Source organism: Erigeron canadensis, chromosome 3 (assembly GCF_010389155.1).
Source record: "Erigeron canadensis isolate Cc75 chromosome 3, C_canadensis_v1, whole genome shotgun sequence".
In the NCBI taxonomy this organism is placed as follows: domain Eukaryota; kingdom Viridiplantae; phylum Streptophyta; class Magnoliopsida; order Asterales; family Asteraceae; genus Erigeron; species Erigeron canadensis.
In genome coordinates this window covers 17,800,628-17,821,911 of record NC_057763.1, presented here as the reverse complement: position 1 = coordinate 17,821,911, position 21,284 = coordinate 17,800,628, and the positions used below count along the sequence as shown (strand labels likewise).

At 36.1% G+C, this 21,284-nt stretch overlaps 2 protein-coding genes across 2 annotated transcripts; one reads left to right on the top strand and one right to left on the bottom strand.

Moving 5' to 3' along the window:
• Positions 1-513: 513 nt before the first annotated feature.
• On the bottom strand, positions 514-813 carry LOC122591612 (uncharacterized protein At1g15400-like). The gene has a single exon (XM_043763872.1). The coding sequence runs from the start codon at positions 811-813 to the stop codon at positions 514-516; it is 300 nt and encodes a 99-aa protein (XP_043619807.1).
• A 12,502-nt stretch (positions 814-13,315) lies between these two features.
• LOC122591611 (secreted RxLR effector protein 161-like) lies at positions 13,316-14,077 on the top strand. Its single transcript, XM_043763871.1, has one exon. The coding sequence runs from the start codon at positions 13,316-13,318 to the stop codon at positions 14,075-14,077; it is 762 nt and encodes a 253-aa protein (XP_043619806.1).
• Positions 14,078-21,284: the final 7,207 nt, after the last annotated feature.

Here is a 21,284-nt window from a genome sequence, read left to right as displayed (position 1 = left end):
ATAAAAGTAAATTTAGATACCTTACACAAACTGGAGAGCAAAAAAATATAAGCAAAGATACTGATTAAACCAATGTTTTGTGATTCATTCAAAAGTACAACCCTCAAATAACTCAAATTGGGGGTTTCTTTATACAAGACGTCTTTGACAAACTCAGAAATTGGAGAAAAGAAAAAGAATTGTATACACAAACAATTACATAAAAAAAAACCCACAAGAAACTATAATCCCACAAAAGATGCCTTCCCCATCAACACAAAACAAGATTTTCCAATCTCTCTACATATATATGTGTATATGTATACATACACATACACTTGTACTATAAATAAATAGAGATGTATCCCACAAAACTAACTCGAGAAGTATGAGAGAAGATAAAAAAAAAAAAAGAGAGAGAGAGAATAAAGGTTGACCCACAAATACCCAAGTTACCAATAAGATGAAACTAAAGGCTCTATTTGGCAACAAAATCAAGAATCTTGCTTCAGGATCAAGAATCTTGTTTCATGATTATGATTTGTGGGTAGCTTTAGTTTTGTGCTTATGTGCTGTGTTGTTGTTATTGTTGCTTTTAACAGGCTTTCCAAACATAGCACAACAACCAGACACCCTTGGAGAAGGTGGGTCAATAGTTGGTTCAACTTCAACAGATTTATATGGTTTTGGTTCTGGTTTATTTTGTTGCTCTTTCTCTCTTTCTTCATCATTCATGACTGGTTTCAGCTCTCCTGATAATAGTTTATCATCCCAAACAAGCCCTGATGATCCTGATCTTCTAAATGATATTTCAGACCTTGGTAAAGCCTCCATATCTATACGGTTTTTTAATATTTTATAATAAATGTATGAATGTTATGGTTTGTGAGAGAGATTTGTGTAAGTGTTCAATGGGTACAAGTAATGGCGTGGAAAGACAAGTAAATATAAACAAGGTAAGATGGAATCCAGTGGGTTTTTGGGTGTTGTGAAATTACCATATTGTCCTGATTTTTCAAGGTCTTTTTCCTTCTTGGTAGAAAATCTTATTTTTATATAAACAGTTAAAAAGAGAAAAACATGGGGTATCTCATATTATTAAGTTTTGTTCTTTTTGTATCTGTTCATATTTTTATGGAGATTTTTCGTATCATTACATATCTCTCAGACTGTTATTTTAATGGACGTTTGTGAGTTTCAGTTAACCCTCTCATGTGCAATGCACATGAAAGTATTTTAGTCTTTTTAACTATTCCTTTTTCTTCTACAAACTAAACACAAGCAAAACTCTCTTCATATATATTCCACCAAAACCATATACTCCATATACATAGACACAGATACATATATATAAATAAGACGAAACAAATTGAGAATTTATACAAAAAAACAAAGAACAAAGAGAAATAAATCAATAAATCATAACTGAATATATATTTAATGGTCTAAAGATGATTATATAAATTAAGGGGATAACTTGGATGATGTTAACATTATTTTGGTTGGATGATGTTGCTCTCACAAACCATTAAAATCATGAGGGGCTTTTTGACATGTGTTGAAATTGATTTAAATAAATTTGTGAGAGAAACATCATCCAACAAAGATGATGTTAACATCATAAATCAATTCCCATAAATCAATTTTATATAGAATGATATATTTTTTTTTAAATTTCATGTTTGAACTCAGTCGGATAGATTAGCACTTAAAATGATGATTTTGCGATGTGATCATGTTTGAGTATAGTTGGTGACAAGATATGTTAAGTTCAGCAACTCGTAATGTAAACATGATATAGTTATTCTGCCTATTAAGATCACTATTGTGATTAGTGGTGGACCAATATTCAAAGGAAAGCTATTTATTTACTCGTATGTAATTTAGTACGTGGGATTGTGACAAGCAACAAATATAGACTACAGTTTATAATTTGAAAGACTTGTGTTGGTATTCCTCATTTGGGCCGTTAATTAATCCAGCAGCCCAACACCTCATTTGATCCGCACAAGCAAGTTACAAAGAGAAAGCCCATCTATTGTTTTTGGTTATGTAGGTCAACAAGGAAGCAAGGCGAAGGATATATATATTTTATTTTATTATTTGCAATTTTGAGAGACAACACATAATATATCCGCAACAATTAATTTCGTGGGGTTTTTTAAGTTCGAAGATCACATAATATATAGTCGGCAGTAATTAATTCGAAGGGATCTTTTGCGGCGGTCACTTTTGCGAACGAAAAAGAAGGCTGTGGACGAAAAGAAAAATAGTCGATCATCATCACCATGCAGATACGAAGATGACTATGTTTGGCTAAGGTTTTTATTATCTCTTCCGATAAACAATTGTTAGTTAATTTTATTTGATGAATTTTACTTTCAGTCGCGTAAACATTGTTCTTTTTGGATTATAATTCATATGACTGATTGAGTATTTTTTTTTTTTTGGGTAAAAGGGATACCCTGTTTAAACTTATATACCAACACAAAAAAGATTACAAGAACAAGTAGTATGGATGAGTACCATACTAGTTACCTACACGACAGACCGTGTGAGGTTAGGCACGCACAAGGCACTAACAAATAGAAACTCAAAGAACCTACTACACACAATGAAAGCAATAGATTCTATATTAACTTAGGTAGTAGCGGCATCAATGTCTTCAGAAACCTGTCCTCCAGGTAGATTCCAAACAGCAAGTAACCTTCCAATGTTTGAAGTCCCTTTAAACTTGATAATAGCAAGTCTTAGACGAACACATTCAACAATGCAATTCATTAGCTGTTGCGGGGGTCTAGTCATATTAGAGAACATACGAGAGTTTCTCTCTTGCCAGACAAAGTAGACTGTAGCAGCAAACACCAATCTTCTAATAATACTTTTTGCCGATTTACCTTTGGAGATTGGTATTAGGTACACTAGAATGTTTCCCCAATGATGAGAAACATTTGCCATATCCGCCATTGGTTGAACAAGGCTCCACACTTGAGAAGAATAAGAACATTCAAAGAACAAATGAGTGTGAGAGTCCGGACCTGTTTTACACAAAGAACAACAAACAAGATTAAGGTTAGTTGCGCTCCCCACCTCCCATGGTTTCAAACGGTCATGAGTTTTTAATTTTCTTCGCATCACTAGCCATAAAAGAAATGAATGCCTTGGGATGCAGCTCGAGAACCATACAATGTCCACCCATGCGACTACCACACCCCTAGATCGAATGGTATCCCACACATTAGCGGAGGTGAAGTGTACCTCTTTACCCAGCTCTTTGCACCAAATCAGCTTGTCACGCTTATCATTAGTTAACGGTGGAACATTACAGTTTATAAGAACGGGGAAGAGGTCAAGCCGCGCCATTTCCACTAACCCTCATGCACCACATCAGCCACTCTGTCCTTTAAAGATAAACCAGCATCCTTAATTACCCTAGGCGTAACGTGATCAATAAGAGGCCCTAAAAGAGCACCACTTGTCAAACCAAGCAGAGGACGACTTACCATCACCCAAATTCGACCATATAAACGGACGAACAGTTGACCGAAGCTTGAGGAGTTTGCGCCAACCCCAACTCATGCCAGCTCGGGGTGGAACATCCCAGAATTTTCTTCCTTTCAACTTATACGCATGGATCCATTTAACCCATAAGGAATTCTTATCATTAATAATCCTCCAAATATGAGTAGTCATTAACGCTTTGTTGACATCACCTATGCGCTTAATACCCAACCCACCCTCATATTTAGGAGTACAAATCGCTTGCCAAGCCACCTTTGCCTTTCCTTGAGTCAAATCACCTTGACACCAAAGGAAGCCCCGCATTTTCTTCTCCAAATCAGAAATAATACGGGTAGGAAGGACAAAGACAGAAGCCCAGTAGTTGTGCAACGAGGATAACACAGAGATGATAAGTTGGATCCTACCTGCAAAGGAAAGGGTCCTGTTTCTCCAGCTAGTAATCCTATTTTCCATTTTTTTCAACGAGGACAGCACAGTCTCTATACACTAATCTGGTCGAAATCAGAGGTACCCCTAAGTATCGTACCGGGAGAGTACCAACATCAAAGTGCATAAGCTCCAGAATTGCCGATTTAACATTGGGCGCTACATTGCAGAAAAAGGCTGTACTTTTATGTTGTCTAGGCACTAGTCCTGACATGTCCTTGAAATCATTTAGCACATCCAGAATCATTTTTGCAGAAGCTAAGTCACCATGCGCAAATAACAGGAGATCATCAGCAAAACAAACATTGATAATTTGTTGTTTTTCACACTTGCTATGAAATTTAAATAACGAGTTCATCGCTGAACTGTGTAGCATTAAAGATAACACTTCCGTAACCAATGTGAATAGGTAAGGTGACATAGGATCACCTTGCCTTAAACCCCTTTTCCCCATGAAGAAACCATGCAGATTCCCATTAATGGAGATGGAAAATGACGGTGAAGAAACACAAGCCATAATCCATACAACCATTTTAGGATGAAACCCGAAGCCTAGTAAAGCTTTCCTTAAGAAATTCCAATCAACCGTGTCGTAAGCTTTCTCTATGTCAACCTTGAATGCGCATCTGGGTGGCCCACGATTTAAGTGATACCCGTGCATGAGCTCCTGTGTAAGCATAATATTATCTGAGATGCTCCTTCCAGGAATAAATGCTGATTGGTTGATACTAACAACATCATCCAAGCCCTCTTTCAATCTGTTAGTTAGAATCTTACTAATACACTTATAAAGCACATTACAACAAGATATAAGACGGTAATCATTGATAACCGTGGGGCTATTTACCTTAGGGACCAGTGCTATAATCGTATGATTTAGCTCCTTAAGCAGGTTTCCATTCCGAAAGAAATCCCTTATAGCAAGAGAAATGTCTTTACCAATAATATCCCACGCCTTTTTAAAGAAAACAGCCGAGTAACCATCAGGACCGAAATATGTCTCACCATATTAACAGCCTTGTTATCTCCTATCGAAAACATAACATCTTTAATTTCCTCATCCGAAATATGTCTCACCATATTAACAGCCTTTTGGGCATCAACTTTCCGAGTAAACAAGCGCCTATCCGGAGGCTGTTTTGTCGATCCTTCCATACCCAAGAAATTCTCATAATGTTTAACAAAAGCATCGGCCACAGAACCTCCCTCAAGAACAGCACCATTAATGTCTTTTATTACTTCAATACGACTCCTATGGTTCTTGCACTTGATAGAGTTATAAAAGTAAGCAGAGTTCGAATCTCCCACCTGAAGCCAATTTATTTTAGCCTTTTGTTTCAGGAAGCGTTCCTCATCTAAGACAGCTTCTTTAAAACCATTTAAGCATTCAACTTCTTGCTTTCTTAAATCGGCATTAGATGGATCACTATCAATCTTGAGTTGGAGAGTATCTAACTCCTTTCTCAGATTGTTAACCCGGCTGTGCAAATTTCCTTGAATGAAGAGAAGGCTCCTCAGAGGTGTTTTCAACAATTTAAGCCTCTTGACAATCTTATACATATGATGCCCTTCAAGCTCAACCTCCCAGGCTTTAGTAACCAGGTCAAGGAAACCTGTTTTTTCAGCCAACAGATTAACAAACTTAAAAGTTTTAGGACGAGACCTGGCAACATTAGGAAGTTTTAGAATACATGGTGAGTGATCAGAAACGCGGTATGGCTGAAATATAGCATGAGAAGCAGGGAATTCGGCCATGAAATGCAGGTTCCCCATCACCCTATCTATCTTCTTAAGGGTACATGTTCCTTGTTTAGGTTTCTGGTTCCACATAAAATGAACACCGGATCTTTTAATGTCAAGTACCTCAATATTCTCAACACAAGCTCTAAAATCCCGCATACCTATGCTAACAGACGACGAGCCAGCAAAATTATCTTCTAAGTTAAGTGATGAGTTAAAGTCACCATGGATACACCATGGCTTGTCACGCACAAACAACTTGTGCACCTCTAAATTATCCCAAAGCTCACGTCTTTCCTTATAATGGTTCTTGGCATAAACAAAGGAGCAAAACAATATCTTACTATCAAGTTTGAACTGAATCTGTACATGCATCACTTGGCTAGACTGAGATAAGACCATTACATCAACTAAATCCGTATTCCACCCAATGATGATTCTAGTCCCTTTATCACACACATTACCATTAGATGTCCAATCCCAAGTATTACATATCTTCTTACAGATATCAAACACTCGAGACACATCCATGTGAGATCCCATAATAGCACAAATTTGTAAATAGTTTTCAGCAACTACCTGGCGAACCTCTTTTTGTTTTAGAGGCCGGTTCAAACCCCTAATGTTCCATGCAACTATACTACCCATTGGACACCTGTTCACCGGGAGTGCTTGCCCCCTTAGAAGAAGTAGGAGGTCTAGCGCCCCCCGCCATGAAATTTGTTGTTTCATCATGAATTTCGATTTGCTCATCCACATCAGCATCAAAATCGTCCTCCTCACGGGTCTCCTTTTTTTCATAATTTCCCCTGGATCCGTAACCTCTATAAGTATGGGACCCACATCGTCACCATAGTCATTCAGAATACAAAAAGATATTTGTGCCGAGTATTTATTGTGAGTTAATTATTTGATTTGGATTTATTCACTATTATTTGATTTGGATTTTCGTAAAACTATTTATTGTGAGTTAGTTATTTGTGCCGAGTCCACCTAGTTTAGGAATTAAGAATACAAAAAGATATTTCCTTGTTACTTTAGTTTACTTTCTGCATTTATTATTTTTTGTTCTATTTTAAGCTTTTGTTTTTATTTTTTGTTTGTTTTCAGTTACTTTTTGTGCATGCATATAAGGAATTTCGGATTGATTATTACTCTTCAAATGCATATCCTAGATGGAGGGAAAAACGAGGAAGGGGATATGATCCGTATGCAAATTACTTTTAACTCAAGATGGATGAATCAGACAAACTTTGGATGGAGTGGTGATAATATACTGAATCCAAATCAAGCATACCAACAGTTCAACCACCAACAAAGATCCTTCCAACAGTGACCTCAACAGAATTATCTAAATCAGGATGACTTTTACAAGTAATGTCAAGATTATGGGTACCAACAAGGCCCATACCAATGCCGGTATGAGGCACAATATGAGAACAATATGAGAACCAATACGAGAATCAAAGTCAAGGATCATTCGAATGGCAAAATCAGAATCAAAATTCTACTCAATCATCTAGCATTGATTCAAAGCTGGATATGATTCCAGAAATGCTGAGAGAGTCAAATAAGGAATTTACCGAGCAGTAAAGGAGGGAAGATGAGGCGTTTTTAGGTCACATAGAGGAATACGGATTGAAGAGGAACGAGACAATGAATGACATATTCATTGATTCAAGTGGGACTTCTGACTTAGTTTCTGCTTTCCCATTTATTACTGAAAAATGTGCGCAGATACAGGATTTCGAACATGGGAAAATTGAGATTGAGAAAGAAAACTTGGAACCTGATCTACGAGCCGAGTGTGCCACACCTGATCTTGTTGATGCGTCGCACTGGATGGGGTTCCAAAAAGATGAGCTACCGATTTCCAATGGTAAACCGCATTGTGATCAAGTAGATTTCAAGGAGCCAAACAGTGCTCAATGTGTTGAACCTGTTCCTGGTGGTGCGCCATACTGTCCATCAGGCTGACATTTTTTTGGTTAATGGGATATCCCGGTGAATTTTATACCATAACCAAAACGTTACAAAACAAGTGGTAATGCCATACCAGTTCATATGCATGACATGCCATGCAATGTTACAAGCTATCATCTATCATACAATACAAAAAACAACTTCTATACCAGGATTTCGAAATAACTACTACATTGCAGATCACAAAACTCAGTTTCAGTTATCTGGTGTGTACCACTATATCACGTGGTATCTTCCAAGCTTGTAGCAATCGATCCACAACATGTGTACCTTTAAACCTGAGTGTAACAAGTTTGAGTCAAATTGTAGAGGTAATGAGTTCCACAATTTTGTCAGGAGGTCTTGTAAGGCTGGCATAACAGGTTACACGAAACCTCTTAAGACACGGATCTGTTAAGGTCGAACACGAACACGGCCTTTTAAGCATTCGTGTCATTTTTTCTAGACACGAACACGACACGAAAATTAACAGGTACACCTGATAACAAACCTGTTAAGAACCTGGTAACATACATTCTATATTTCTATAGAAGTCACACTAATGAAGCGCATAATCGTTCTGATTGAAAAATGCTTGATTTTAAGCACATAACAACATTAGATAGCAAGAATAGTGAAGCAAAACCATAACAAACTCATATTTCAATTTCAAACCACATAAACACTTGATTTTCTGTTATTCGAATCTTGTTGCTTCTCCTTTTGCACCGACTAAGACATTTACAAAACAAAAAAAATAAGGAATTCTGAATACATTATAATAATATAAATTTAATAACCAAAAATATAGTCCAAACTATAATATAATATAATGACCCAAAATATATACAAGAATCATCAAATATGATTTTAGATTAATCGGAAACAATAAACCCATACCGAACTATGGATAGGAAAAAGCTAACACGAAAATCCTAGATCTTAGATATTGCCAAAAAAAATCCAACAACTAGTACCAAGATCCTCGATTTGTAGAGAAGGAAAACCAAGATCCACGATCTGTAGAGAAGAAAAAGAAAGGACGACTTGGAGACTTGGAGATCGACAATCGATAACAGATTTAGATCAAACTTGGAGATAAAGGGTTTGTATAGATACACTTGATATAGATATGTTTTTGCTAACTTTTTCTCTTTTCTAGTTTTCTTTATATGTATGAGAGAAAAGGGGTGTAAGTAGGTGGAGAACGGATAATCTAAAATGAAATAATAAGTGGATATCTTATCCCTTAACTATTATTAGTATAAATCTTAACAGGTCTAACAGGTCTTAACAAGTTTGGATCTGTTAAGACACAAATCTTAACAGGTCTTAATAGGTCCAGACCTATTAAGACACAAAGTTCGTTAAGGTGAAACACGAAACCTATTAAGAACAGGTTGTGTCGTGTCGTGTTAACAGGTTTCGTGTCAAAATTGCCAGCCTTAAGGTCTTGCATGATTAGTAAATAACCTATTGTTTTTTTCTTGCCAAATAAAATAACCTATAGCCGCAACAAGAAGTCTTCCGATCACATTTTTTGCCGATCTGGATTTATTCTTCGAGGTGATCCATAGTAAAACGTCATCCCAAGAATCAGACATAGAGGGAACTTCAGCTACAATTTTTATCTTCTTCCAAACCTGCGAGGAGGATGAACATTCAAAAAACAAATGCGCATGTGAGTCTGGACCTCTCTTGCATAAAGAACAACAAAGGAGGTTTAAGTTTGCATTTCCCGCCGAATTCCATTGTATTATCTTATCTTGAGTTTTCAATTTCTGTCTCCTGATCAACCATACAAGAAAAGCATGTCGAGGTATACATTGTGAAAACCAAATAGCTCAATGCCATGTAACTTCATCTTGTTTGATGTGTATCGAGTTCCATAACACCCTCGTAGAAGTAGTTTTCTTCCTTGCCATCCATAGTTTTCCATAATATTGAATGTAATTGGTTAGGTTGTAAAGCTGGTTTTTGAAGAAGAATTAGGACCGGATACATGTCCAACCAAGCTGTTGGCCATAACCATTCCCCATCACAAATTACCTCCGCTACCTTGGTATTCAAATTAAATCCGGCTTGTTTAATCTGTCTAGGTGAGAAAAATTGATTTAATAGGCAGTTTTCTGACCATTTATCAAACCACACTGAAGTATTTTGCCCATTACCAATTTTTGACCATAAAAAAGTTCTTATGGAGCCTCTTAATTGCAACAATTTCCTCCAGCTCCAACTACAATTCTGCTCTTCTGGAATGTCCCAAAAATTCCATTCTTTCAACCTGTATTAATGAATCCACTTTATTCATAGTGATCCTCTGTTAGTGAGAATGCTCCAGATATGATAAACTATCAACGATTTATTAACCTCACTAATTTTCCTTATGCCAAGTCAACTTTTAGATTTTGGTAAACATATCAAGTTCCAAGAAACTTTAGCTTTTCCTTTTGACATCGGTCCATGACATCATAGAAAACCCCTCATTTTTTTCTCTATAACAATACGACTAGGAAGGATAAATACATCGCCAATAAACATGAGAGGAAGAAAGCACTGACTTTATAAGCTGTAACCGTCCTGCAAAAGATAAGGATTTATTCCTCCAGTCAGTAATCCAGCTCTCCATCTTTTCTACCAAGCTTTTGCAATTCTTATAAAGGAGCCTAGTCAAAGTTAGAGGTACACCAAGGTACCTAACCGGAAGGCTTCCTTCTTCAAAAGGCAACACTGTAAGAATAGACTGTTTCACATGATCAGACACATTACAAAAGAAAGCTGTACTTTTTGGCATACTAGGAGCCAGTCCCGACATCTCCTTAATTTCTCCCCTCGAGAAAAGAAACAGATCATTAGCAAAGCACAAATTTATAATTCATTGTTTTTCACACTTACTATGAAACCTGAAATTGGAAGTATTAGTAGCTTCATAATGAAGGATAAGTGTTAAGACTTCCATAACAAGCGTAAAGAGATAAGGGGACATAGGATCCCCCTGTCTTAGACCACGTTCCCCTTTAAAATACCCATGAACATTCCCATTAATAGCCAGTGAGAAGGATGTGGATGTAACACAAACCGTAATCCACTTGATCATCCTCTCATGAAAACCAAAACCATGGAGAACGGCTTCCAAGAATTTCCAATCAACAGTATCATAGGCCTTTTGGATAAAAATCTTAAAAGCACATCTTGGGGGGCCAACATTACGATGATAATTATAAGATCCCGCGTCAGCAAAATATTATCTGAAATTCTATGACCAGGAACAAAAGCCGATTGGTTAATGCTAACAATATCACATAAGCCTTCCTTAATCCTATTTGTAATAATCTTACCGATACATTTATAGAGTACATTACAACAAGAAATAGGTTGATTACCAGTAACACATGCTGGGGTAGGAACCTTAGGAATTGTAACATCCCAAAAATTTTATTTAATGGTTGACTTGAGTCGTTAAGTCAACACTATGTGTCTGTCAAGTCTCTAAGAGATTTAATGCTTATGTGTGATTAATGTGCGTTATGTGTAAGGCTTTAAGGCCTTAATAATTTATGCGATAAGGTGTTTAAGGTTTATTTTAAATGCCTTTAGAGATGCTTGAAGTGTTTAATGTGTTGTTAGTATTCCCAATAGGTGATTTTAGCCTAATATGAGCCATAAGGAAGTCCATGGACTAGTTTTGACATAGGGTGAAACCTAAAAACGGGATTAGGGGTTAATTAGACCCTAATTGCCATCACAAATCAGTTTCATCTTCCTTTTTATCAAACCCTAGCCGCCCCATATGTCTCTTGACCAATTCTTGACCGATTCAAACGTTTCTTTGATGTTTTGAGTGAGATTTGGTTCACACATTGTGTTCCTTTCGCCATCTGCAGGTATTTGAGTTATTCCTTTCATGATTTAATATTCAACTGATCATTTATGTCACCTCATATTTGGTCAAGTTAGGTCATTTCGGGTGTCAAAACAATTGTAAAATGTGTGTAATGAATCCAAGAATCAATATATGATTTCATAGCGTCAATGGAATCAACTTTTGGGTGTATATGAACTGTAGGTATCATGGTTAATTTCCATGGATGTTTGACGGTCGAGATCTTTGGTAAAACAAAGTGTTTATAAGGTCTGAAAATTCAGTTATATTGCAAAAAACATATCTTCTTTATAATAATGAAATAGGAGATGAATGTTACATTTTTGAAAAGCACTATGTGTCATATAAATTCGATATGAACAAAGTTCCTTTTGATTTTGCTCAAAGATGGGCGAAAAATGTTAATTTTCAATAGCAATCAAATTTCAGGCAAGTTGTACAGGCCTGTTTTGAAAACGTCATAACTTGTTCATTAGAGCTCTTCAAGAGACAAAGCTTACATTTTTGAAAAGCTCTTTGAGTCCTATGGATTTGTTAAAACTGAGTTTTCTCTCATTTGGTCTTCTTGTATGCCAAAAGTAGTCTACAAAACTGAAAGTAGTCAAAATATGAAAGTAGTCTACAGAAAAGTATAGTAGTCTACAATAGATGAAGGTAGTCAACAAAGACTATTATACGATGCATGTATAGACTATAGACCGATTTAGCTTCATTCATGCTCATTAATTGGTCCTATGTGTATTATAGGTAGTCGAGAATACTTGCTTTGCACGATAGCCTTAGTTATCGTTTGTGTGCGCTTCTTTGAGGTAAGATACACTACTTTGACACGTTGAGGGTTCAACCAAAAACATATTTTTCATCTAATAACTTCCCCAATTGGTATCTTGTTACTTGTGGTTAATCAGGATTACACGGGAGGTGATATGGGCTATGTATATGCATATTGAAGCCTGAAATGTTACCCCATAGATATGTGACGTTATGATATGATATGAAATACTTTGAGTTGTTATGAAATACATTATGTAATGAAGTACGTTATGCAATGAAAGATGATATGTAACGATATACGATATGTAATGATATATGATAATGTACGTGATATGACAATGTATGCGATGTAATGATATGCTATGAAATGCTATCTAATGTCTTAAGATAAATTGAAATGTGATATATGTTGATGATATGTAAAATGTGCATGATTACATGGCTTATTCATCTAGTTCACTAGACTTAATAAGTTGCCATGACACGTGCACGTTTAAGGGCCCAAACGTAAAGGATGAATATGTGATGATGTTTAGGTAACGTGAACATTATGTGATGCAATTGTTCGAGCTATTTTACAGAGATGAAAGTGTTAAGCTTAACCCGTACATGCCTTTTCCAGGGTTATGCGTTTGATGTGGTTGCTTGGGTGGCTCCTTGCAACGAGGTACAACGTGGAGAGTAATACGGGAGGTCTTACTAACCCACTTGTCTTGTACATACGGATTACTCAGGGATTAGCTTGCCATTCCTTAACAACTTTGATGGACCGCCATTAGGCTTATCTATCTAGTCAAGTGTGAGGTTCCCAGTTAGGTCTTATGACCGCCTACACACAAACTTACACCTTATATGTAATGAATGACTTATGTCACGCCTAATGTAAGTGACTTATGTCACACTATACGACGATGCTTATATGTTATGTGATGCAAAAGATGACTAGGCACATCTAGGACGGTTCATCCTATTATGATGATGTTTGATGTGATGATATGTTATGTGAGATGCAATGTATGATGATATGCTATGGGAGAGATGAATTTCTTTTTGGGTTTGCAAGTTGAACAGAAAAAGGATGGATTCTTCATTCATCAGACGAAGTATGCACAAGATATTTTGAAACGATTTGGAATGGAAGATACTTCACCAATGGATACTCCCATACAAAAGAACCATCAACTTGGGATGTTATCTCTTAATGATCCAGAAGTTGATCCTACTCGTTATAGGGCCATGATAGGTTCTTTCATGTATCTTACGGCATCAAGACCAGACATCATGTTTGTAGTTTGTTTGTGTGCGCGTTATCAGTTCTGTCCCGGGGAAAGTCACATGAAAGCTGTTAAGCAAATTCTTCGTTACCTCAAAGGGCAACCAGTGCTGGGTCTTTGGTATTCGATTGGGGGAGACTTTGAGTTAGTGGCTTATACATATGTTGACTATGGAGGCTGCAACTTTGATAGGAAATCGAATTCAGGTGGATGTCAGTTCTTAGGGGGGAGATTGGTTTCTTGGCAATGTAAGAAACAGACTCCTGTTGTGATCTCGTCTTGCGAGGCAGAATACATGGTAGCTCGTGGATGTTGTTCACAGGTTCTATGGATTCAGCGACAATTGCGTGATTACGGTCAGAATTTCCTTTGTACTCCCATAAAGATAGATAATGAATCCACCATATCCATTACCAATAATCATGTTAAGCACAGTAGGAAGCACATAGACATAAGTTTCATGTTATACGTGATTGTGCTGAAAAAAATTAATAGTCCTAGAAAAGGTGCCGAGTGACTTTAATTTAGCTGATCTGTTCACTAAGGCTTTTGACCGGACTCGTTTCGAGTTGCTAGTTCAATTGATTGGAATGAGAAATCTATAGTGACAGTTTCTCTCAAAAGGAACTTTGTAAAATGTGTTAGTGTTTTGTGTCGTCTTGTATGTGTGTCAAATAGAGTCTGAAAAACAAAATAAAAATCAGAAAAGAAAAAGAAAATAATAAATAGAGTAAGTTCATTGCATCAAGATGAATAGACGTGACGAGACTATAGCTTTTAAGCCTACCGAATTGTACTTTAAATTGCTTTGTTCAGTGATACCATTATATGATGTATTGATAGGCACAAAGTACCAATGTTTCCTTATAATATGAACTTAAATGTATACAATATTCTTATGGGGAACATATTCAGATATATGGCTGAGAATGCCTGATCTATATTGAGAATGGTCCTTAAATCTTACGAAAGATCAAGCATTTTAATTTTGTATATTTGGTCTTTATATAGAAGGTCTCGGATACATAAATATGTGTGTATTGCTTTTTGGATGTATATTTGTGACAAGGTATGCAAATATGTAATTAATCTTTTGAAAATTATGGAGCTAATGTGGCCTTTGAGATTCGGACAAGTAAGTCCTTGGGGTGTCTTTGTATACCTAGCCTACCTAAAGTTTCCAACTTGGGATAGGTTGTCAGAAAGTTGGCTACATGGGTCTCATAGAAAGTCACAGGTTTTCATAAGTGCTTTAAAGTTATGTCACAACTATGCAACTACTTAGCATTATGTAATGTTGGGTATATTTTCATAGGTGAGTCAAGTTATGTCGCTTTGCGTGTGAGGAATCACCGACCTATCACCGCTGACTTGATTCTTAAAGGCTTTCTCCCTATACTCACCAAATGTCTTAATTTTAGTGCTTGTGTTGATTGTGGGAGTATATCTGAATGTAGGTCACTTAAGTTCGCAAACTTGATTAAGTGGAATATTAGGCTACTCGGGTTACATGGTGACTGTCCTTGGCCAGGGTATGTCGAAAGTGTCAAGGAAACCGGATGTACCGAGTGTTTAAGAGGACAAACATATTAGTAATCGTTTTTGGATCACTATTCATAACTAATAATAAGAGAATTATTTCTTGCTTGTAGGCTTATGTAACATGCTAATCTGATCTAATCAGCAGTAACTTTAGCTCTTGTAACAATGTTATTCGTTTATGTTCAGTGTATGTGTGTGTGTGTGTTATGTTTTTCGTGAAGTGTTTAACTTTTGTTTATAAACCTTATTGTTGTTGTTATAAAATAAAAGTTCCTATTGCACGAGAGACAAAGTCAGAATAGAATCTAGTTTCCGAGAGGACTCAACTACGTTCTATGAACACTGAATAAATGAGTAGGGTACTTAAGTTATAGTGTTGTGATCAAAAGCAAAAAGAAAGTGTGTCATGTTAACAGAATATGGGTTTAAGGAAAAGAACACAGAGTTGTTGATTTCAATAAGCAGATATTGAGTTAATTTATGCTTACTTCTTTGAAAGAATATTTTCATTAGAATGAACACAGAGTTGTTCATAGTTTTGAATTTAATCTTTAAAATAATTGTTTAAATCTTTAAAAAGAAGATTTTCTTAGAATGAATACTGAGATTCATAGTTTGAATTTGATTTTTAAAAGGGTTCTTGTTGAATCAAAGAAATTTGGAATCTCTGTTTCAAAGTTGAAAAGGATATTCCAAATAATTTTGATTGTATATGTGCAAGGACCGAAAGTGCTAAACAATGAATTTATTGATCTTAATGACTTAGGTTTATAGTAGACTGTGAAGTATGTTCGTATTGTTTTGCTATTTTATTCAATTCTTCAGATTGTATGATTATTACTTTGAGAAGATTTGATGATGTTTGTTGAGATGTGCAGATTAACAGGACAACGAACAGATGAGTTCTCTGTAGTTGTGAAGTTAAAGTGCAAGACAGACAAATAGAAAGGGCTATATAGGTCATTTACATGTAACAAAGATAAATACTGGTTTAATGCGGCTATCATAAGAGTATTTATGGTTGTTATCTATTTTAAACCAAGATATATACTAATGTGAATGCGGCTATCATAAGAGTATTTATGGTTGTTATCTATTTTAAACCAAGATATAACTAATGTGATAAGGTAATCATAGGAGTATTACATATGGTTTGGGAGTTTCTTCATGCAAAAATATAAGTGATTTAGGTTTCAGTTAGATGTTTTTACAGAGATAAAGACAAGTGACTTTGGAAATAGAATCTATATAAGTGTGCACAAATTATCAGAAGACCTTAGATTAGGTTATCCATTGGTTTCCTTAGAACGATAAAACATAGTTTTTACGGTTCTAACTATCAAATTGGCAAATAACCTAGGAAGTTTATAGGTCATGCTACTTGAATAATAAGACAGGGATCTTAAGATTCTAGATTTTGATAAGTTGACAGGATAAACAAGGAGTTTATAGGTCAATGCTTTTTAACAATAAGACAAAGATCTTAAAGTTTAGATATTGAACAATAAGACAAAGATCTGAAGGTTTCTCAGTGTTTAGTGATTAATTTGTAGTTCTAAACTAAGATAATGTCATATAGGTTTTATGACTTGTAATAGTAAAGAATAACAAAAATAGGAGAAGAAAATGAAAAATATAGTTCTAGATTAAGTCATTGCTAGTATTGTAATGAAATAATGAAGAAAGTTATCAATTTATGTTTTGCAGATGATCTGTTTCTTTTTGCTAGGGGAGATATTAAATCGGCTAAATTGATCTTGGATGCCTTTGACTCTTTTAAAAAGATGACATGTTTAATTCCGAGCACTTAGAAAAGTACTGTTTTCTTCTGTAATGTGCCCGATTTGGTCAAAAATTCTATTTTGAATATCATGCCTTTTGACAAAGGTAAACTCCCTGTTCGATACTTAGGCGTCCCTCTCATTTCTTCCAGACTTTTGTATAAAGATTGTAAAATATTGATTGAAAGAATGGAGAAAAGAATTATGGACTGGAGGAATAAGTTCCTATTGTTTGCAGGAAAAGTGCAGTTAATTATGTCTGTTATGTCTTCCATGTATATATATATTGGTCGTCTGTGTTCATCCTTCCTTCTAGAATCATGGCTGACTTGGAAAAGACTATTTGTGGGTTCCTTTGGTGCCAAGGTCCTATGCAAACAGGTAAGGCTAAGGTTTCTTGGAAAGCATTATGTGTGCCATAATATGAAGGAGGATTAGGATTGAGAAAAGTATCTGAAATGAATAAAGCTTTAATGATCTCGCATGTTTGGAGTATTGTTTCTCATAGAAGATCACTTTGGGTTGATTGGATTTACGACCACAAACTAAGAGGAAGAAGCTTTTGGGATATACCTAGTCGATCAACAGATGGTTGGAGCTGGAGAAAAATTATATCCTTAAGGCCCTTTATCCGTAACTTTATATGGAAAAATCTAGGGAATGGACAAGATACATTAGCTTGGTATGACACTTGGAGTGATATAGGTCCCATATCAAATGTAATTCGGCCGCAGGATGTAAGAAGGGCTTGATTTTCACTTCAAGCTAAAGTGGCCGATATTAATAGGAATGGGGAATGGATTTGGCCAGCCGATTGGCTTGATTCTTTTCCCATTCTATCTAACATTTCGACGATTGTTTTGCAGGAACATAAAAAAGATACACTGGTCTGGAAGATTGCACATGAAGATAAGCCTTTTACTTCTTCCATGGTTTGGGACCCAATTAGGAGTCGAGAACAACCTGTTGATTGGGTGAAGGCTGTATGGTTTCCTTAATGTATACCATGCCTTCAATTTATGGCTGATTATGCGTAGGAAGTTACTCACTCAAGACCGAATCCTACAGTGGCCACCATCTCGAAAGAAGAATATGAATATGATGTGTCGCTCGCTTTGCAAGGCTGAGTTTGATTCGCACTCACATATGTTTTTTGATTGCTCATACTCTTCACAGGTTTGGGATGCTGTTAAAAGTGATGCTAACATGTCGTCTACCTCAATTTGTTGGAATAATATCACAGCTTGGTTGATTGCACATGCTAAATCACGCTCTATAATTCATGTTATTGGTAGACTAGTTGTTGCAGCCACTGCGTATTTTATTTGGCAGGAGAGAAACAACAGGATGTTTGCTAATCATGCTCGCCCACCTGATATCTTATCCAATCTTATCAAAGATACTGTTCGTTCAAGATTATGGAGATTAAAGTTTAAAAACACAACTCGAGTTGTCACCACACTTGATGCTTGGAAGGTTAGGGGTGACTACCTGCTTCGGAATGGCGAATTAACCTAGTATACCTTTAGTATTATTGTCTATGTCTAAATGTCATTGTATTTAGAATAGGCTTGTTTCGCTTGTGTAAGCTGTTTTTTCCTTTGCATTTCTTGTTGACATATATAGGGTATGTCCTATGTATAAACTAGTACGATAATTTAGTCGTACTACTTGTTTTGTAATGGTTTTTGGGTGATATTAATGTTAACGGGGACAACCCCACTTACCCAAAAAAAAAAAAAAAACCCTTAACTCAACAAAGTAAAGAAAAATTGTTTTGATAAATTTACAATACCTATAGATAGGAGGTTGTAAGAACGTTAGATTGTTCAAGTTAACAAGTTCAAAAATTCAGAATCCAAGATCTCAAATCTTAACTCAAAAGAGATTTTCGAGTTCAAAATCAAGTCCGAAAGATTCAAACCTTAACTCAACAAAGCAAAGAAAATTTGTTTTGATGTAAGGTAAATGAGAAGTATTTATAGCCAAAAGTAGAAAGTGGACTCGACGAGAAAAGGTTGAATTCGACCAAAGAGGTTGAACTTGACCAAGGAGGTCGAACTCGACCAAAGTGATCAAAATTGACCCGTCAAACTCAAGCTCTTAGAAGCTATTAACTGCGAAAACGACTTCAACTCGACCTCTTCCAAGCAAGAAACTGTCGAAACGACTTGCAAATTGTTGAAATCTATAACCCCGAACATGATCAAAGGCTCTGATACCAATTAAAAGTCCCTTTAGCCACCGAATCTACGAGATTAGGTAACTAGCTATTGACTGCGGAAATTCTTAAGAGCTAGCAATCAACAATACAATAAACACGAACAATATATGAATGAACAATATATGGATGGAATAATTGGAGCCTTCTATTACTTCAATAATAACGATTACAAATAACACACGAGCTCGACTAAGTAGAGAAAACATAAACAAAAGACTAGAGAGATTCACCTTAAACATAAGACTTAATCTTCTATTTATACTAAACACATTGGTCGACCTTAACCTTGCAAGGTCGAACTAGACCACCTTTGGTCGAACTAGACCACATAAGGTCGAACTTGACCACCTTTAGTCGAGCTAGACCACATAAGGTCGAACTAGGCCACCTTTGGTCGAGCTAGACCACATAAGGTCGAACTAGACCACCTTTGGTCGAACTTGACTACCCATGGTCGAACTCGACCTGGTTGAGTTCGACATGGTCAACCCTATAGTTGACTTGGTCGTATTTTGACCTTATTTCGTGCAAAAACAAATCGTATAATAAATTACATATACAAACGACTTAATACGAACCTCAATATTGATGCTGTCACCCGAAAATGCACCAACAAACTCCCCCTTAACACCAGCATTTAGAAGTTTTCTTCGATCTTAAGTTTTCACTTGCAATGCATAACAATAGTAACTAAAATGCATAATCAAACACTTCTTGACAATTGCTATAAATTCTGACAATCATTAGTTAAAAGAATCTGCATCAACAGACTTCCATTTAACCAATGATATCAGGTCTTCTTTTGGTAAGGCTTGCTCTTCATGCACTGCACACTAATCTTTAAAATGCAAAATCTCTATATCCTTCTGTTAGCTAATAGATCCAATACATAGATTGTAATTCTCCCCCTCAATAGTATCCTCCTGCAAATTAAGCTTAGAAATATTATCTTTTTTTTCGGTAAAAGGTAGTCACCCCTGTTAACTTGTATTAATCATCACCAATAAAAAACAGGCAACATGGCAGCATGCCAGTTGACTTAATGTCCATGCAATAATGCAATCTAAACGAACAACCTAGCTATTACAGTATAACAACTAGGAAACAAAGAAATAAAGAACTAGTGCCGAATAAGAGAGAAAGGTAAATCCCAAGCAGTGAGGAATCTTTCTACTCGCCTAGTCTTCTTGGATCGGCATGTAAGAAGTTTTAGGCGAATTGTGTGTGTAATCTCCCCCAAAAGCTGATCAGAAGTCCTCTTTGTTGACGAAATAGCCTTGAATTCCTTTCCTGCCAAATGAAATAAGTAGTGGCTGCCAAAATTAATTTTGCCACCACACTTCAACTGAATTCTTATATGCAATAGGACTCACTGCACCAATAATCGATCCCCAATCAGAGGAAGTATGAGTTAGATCACCTTTCAGCTTGATAGAATTCCATATTTGTGCTGAATAAGGACAATCAAAAAACAAATAAGTATGTGAATTAGGTTGCTGTTCACATAATGGTCAACAAAGTGCCTCTGTATCACCCATCCGACTCCATTGTAATAACAAATCTTGGGTCTTCAATCTGCGCCTAAAAATTAACCACAGAATAAAAGCATGCTTTGGGATAGATTGAGGAAACCAAACAATATGATACCAAGGAACACAATCATTTCGTGGTCTTAAATCTTCCCAAGCATTGAGCACCGAAAAATCTTGGAGAATGTTGTTTCGATCCTTCCATTGAAGCTTATCTTGAATATTTTGATTAAAAACTGGAATTGGATTATTATGGAACATATCATTCCAATGTGGCAGCCATCTCCAAGCATTATCTTGCACAAGATCATTGACTTTTATCCCTTAGATCAAAACCTGAACTAGTAATAGTTCTTATAGATAAATGATCAACAATTGGGCCATTCAGACACCACGAATCATACCAAGCTGAAACAGAAGCCCCATTGCCAATAACGAACCATAAGTGTTTTCGAATTAAAGAACTAACCTGAAAGATTTTGCGCCAACTCCAAGAAATAGACCCTCGAAGTGGCATCTCCCATAGAGTCTTACCCCTTAACTTGTATGAATGAATCCAACGAACCCAAAGTGAATCCTTTTTGGCTACAATATTCCAAATATGAGTAGAAATAAGATTAGCATTAAAAGGTTCAATTCGGCGAATGC